The 3,709-nt window shown below is 43.9% G+C and overlaps 1 protein-coding gene across 1 annotated transcript in view; it reads right to left on the bottom strand.

Annotated features, from left to right (window-relative positions):
* Nucleotides 1-3,703, bottom strand: part of CNNM2 (cyclin and CBS domain divalent metal cation transport mediator 2) — a 208,847-nt gene extending 205,144 nt beyond the window's left edge. The window contains exon 1 of the mRNA XM_011977492.1: nucleotides 2,739-3,703. Within this exon, the coding sequence (XP_011832882.1) occupies nucleotides 2,739-3,633 (895 nt within the window). The 5' untranslated portion in view covers nucleotides 3,634-3,703. The remainder of the gene's footprint in view (nucleotides 1-2,738) is intronic.
* Between the last annotated feature and the right edge of the window lie 6 nt (nucleotides 3,704-3,709).

Below are 3,709 nucleotides of genomic sequence, written 5' to 3'. Positions count from 1 at the left end.
GAGGCAGAGCTTGCAGTGAGCTGAGATCCGGCCACTGCACTCCAGCCTGGGCGACAGAGCAAGACTCCATCTCAAAAAAAAAAAAAAAAAAAAAACTCAGACATAAAAAAAGAACCAATATAACTGACAGTAAGGTTAAAGTAACCAAACTAATTAAAAAAAAAAAAAATCCAAGAAAGGGAAGGTGAAAAAAATCAATTATTCCCACAGTTTAAGTAACAAATATCCATTCTGTCCTTTTAAGATCATGGCTTAAATTTCCCATTTGCAACCAACTATCTTTGCCTGCTCTTCCGAATGTGCCACTAGCTTGAATGTATGTCTTTAACTTGGACTATCTTCTTAACCAAATACATCATTCTGGTTAAAGACAAAAATAAAATCTTGTACCTTATTATTTTTCTAGAATTCATGGGGAAATATTAGTAATTCCATTATTTAAAGAATACATTTCAAAAAAATACTAAGTGGTAATTCTGAAGGAAAAAGAGCTCCTCGTGAAAATAAATCCATCAAGAAAAATTGTTCAAGGTCAATCAAGCACAAATTTCAAAATAATACAAATTTTGAAATTTTGAGTAGGGGCAGGATTAAGGAGCTGTGAGGTGAAAAATGAAATTCTCAAGGTAAAAAGATACAGAAGTGAAGAAAAGACTTCAGCAAGAAGTACAAACTAGTGTCATCAATTCATGAGTAAATGTGCAAAATTCTAAGTAATAAAAAACTCAAGCAATCACTCACCTGTATCAATATTGGGGAATTTAGCAATAGAAAGACTTTTAGGGGCATTTCCAAACATTCCAACATATCTTTCTGTATTACAGATATTACTGCAAAATGAAAGAAGTTAGATGCTCTAATTAACAACTTAATGGTGAAAGAATGACACCCCCAAAAGAAGCTATGTCACCTAGAGATACTGGACATTTTCTTTTTACTATTTAAGAAACCAGAAGAACCTCCTGCTTTTAAATGCAAATTTACCAATCTTCAAAACACATTCTGCTCTTTTCCTTTGTATAAAAATTACTGCAATGTGGCCGGGCGCGGTGGCTCACGCCTGTAATCCCAACACTTTGGGAGACCGAGGCAGGCGGATCACGAGGTCAGGAGATTGAGACCATCCTGGCTAACATGGTGAAACCCTGTCTCTACTAAAAATATAAAAAATTAGCCGGGCATGGTGGCAGGCGCCTGTAGTCTCAGCTACTTGGGAGGCTGAGGCAGGAGAATGGTATGAACCTGGGAGGCGGAGCTTGCAGTGAATGGAGATTGTGCCACCGCATTCCAGCCTGGGCAACGGAGCGAGACTCCGTCTCAAAAAAAAAAAAAAAATTACTACAATGAGATCCTGTTCTAAAGAGGGCATCATTCAACCAGAAAAATGGAATTAGGACAACCATATGCTCTTTGAGTATGTTCAGATCATCATATCCAGTGAGCTGTCACTAGGTACATATCACCTTCTTCAGAGGAGAGACTACTACCAGTGATCAAAATTCTATTTGAAGAAGGAAAACTTGGTTTTGAGGACTATCAGGTCACGAAAGTTTACATACACATTTCAGTACCCGCACATGCACTAGCATCATAATAATTCAAAAACTCAGCATCCCTTGGTTTTCAAATAACACTATTTGAAATAGTGGAAACATTTTACTGGAAACATTCAGAACTTCAATAATAATAGTACAAGTTGCTATTTACCTGTTCATTATATGGTCAAGCGAACAAATACGACAATGCAAGAAATGATGTGCTGTATAATTTCTCACCTTGGAACAGTGAGAGTTGACGGAGACATACTTCAGTTTAATGTATCAGACGACCAAGGTGGAAAAAAAGAACACTTAGACTGAAAGAGTCAAGAAATAAATAAGCCCCAATAGAGGGATTCATCCCACTGGTAAAGGTGCAAGCTTTCTGCCAAAATCACACTTGGTTTGGGCAACTGTAACTGTTGTCAGATAAACGTAAACAAATAGTGAAGAAGGCTACGGGACATACAGCCACTTCACAAAAGGCTGGCTAACCGCTAGTCTTTCCAAGTTACATATTAATAATTTTAATTTAAAACAACAACAACAACAACAACAACAACACTTTTCTAGCTAAGAGAAGTCACATCGAAAATGGGTGATTTTTTTGGCGATACTTAGTTTACCCCACCCCTTACCCTCAAAGGCAGACCTCAGTCTTCCCGGTAAGTTGCCAGGCAAGCAGGAACAGAAGCTATAGAAAATGTACTTCCATCTTTGAAAGGCCAGTGTGGATGTTTAAGGAGAAGGAAAACGACTGCACTGAGTTTACAAAAGCTATTTACATGTTTTCCAAATGCCTGTGATTAAAGTCAACCAAATGGCATGGCATCAGCCAGCCCCTACCTTCACCTACCCACTGAGAACCCAGACAATGAAGGCGGCAGACCCCTCAAGCACAGAGGCCCCACACACGGAACCAAAAAAAAAAAGTGTCATGCACAGAAATTACACAGCCTGCTTTTTGATAATGGTAAAAAGTAAGTGATGGCAGTCTTGTGCTTTAAAATAACCTAGTAGCACTTACTAGTTCAATCCATCCCCAAATCCACGCCACCCTTTCAACTTTGCAATTAAGAGAAAGAAGGAGAAATCCCGGTCAACTCGCCTTGGGGGGTTGGTCTGAGGGTAGAGGGCTCAAGTAGGGAAGAGGATGGAGAGAGAAAGAGCAAGCCAATGAAAGAGACCAAAATTTCCCACCTTTCTTAAATTCTTCCAGCATAGCGTCCAACTTGGTGTCATTGAAAACAAAGTGCAAGGGGTGGTTATAAAATTTGGTGATGGTTTTCAGGGGAGTACAGTCATCTGGATCCACGAAGGCCAAGTCTTTGACGAACAGCAGGTCCACGATATTGGAGCGCTCCCCTTCAAACACTGGAATGCGGGTGTAGCCGCTCTCCATGATCTCAGACATGGTGTTGAAGTCCAGGATGGCTTCGCCAGTGATCATGAAGCAGTCCCGGAGTGGAGTCATCACGTCCTCCACCGTCTTGGTGCGGAGCTCCAGCGCCCCTTGGATGATGTTCAGTTCCTCCTTAACGAGGTCGTTGTAGGGGTCGGTGACCCGGAGCATCTCCAGCAGTTTTTCCCGGTTATAGACGGTGCCTATCTCCTGGCCTAGGACGCAGTCCAGCAGCTTGCTGACCGGGTAGGAAGCGGGGAAGGTCATCATCATGAAAAACTTGGTGAGGAAGATGGTGTTGGCCCCCACAGCCAGGCCGTGGCGGGAGCAGATGGCCTGGGGCACTATCTCCCCGAAGATGACGATGCCGATGGTGGAGACCACCACGGCCACAAGGCCCGAGCCGGCGATGTCGTCGAGCAGGATGGTGAGCGTGGTGTTGACCAGCACGTTGCCCAGCAGCAGTGAGCACAGCAGGTAGTTGCCCTGCCTGCGCACCGGCTCGATGCGCTTGGCGTAATTCTTCTCCTTCTCCGTGCCGCAGTTCTGCACGATGCGCAGCTCCATCGGGTCCAGGGCCATGAGCCCCAGGTTGAGGCCACTGAACATGCCCGACAGGCACAGCAGCAGCGAAATGAAGATCACCTGCAGCCAGAAGGGCAGCAGGAATTTCTTCTCTTCGCCTACGATCATCTTGGTGTCCTCGCCGTCGTGGTAAATCCAGGTGGTCTCGGCCCACGGGGGTGGCGGGAGCCCGGCCACCCCCGAG

This window comes from Mandrillus leucophaeus, unplaced genomic scaffold (assembly GCF_000951045.1).
Source record: "Mandrillus leucophaeus isolate KB7577 unplaced genomic scaffold, Mleu.le_1.0 Scaffold18, whole genome shotgun sequence".
Taxonomy (NCBI): Eukaryota; Metazoa; Chordata; class Mammalia; order Primates; family Cercopithecidae; genus Mandrillus; species Mandrillus leucophaeus.
This window is presented reverse-complemented; position numbering and strand designations above follow the sequence as displayed.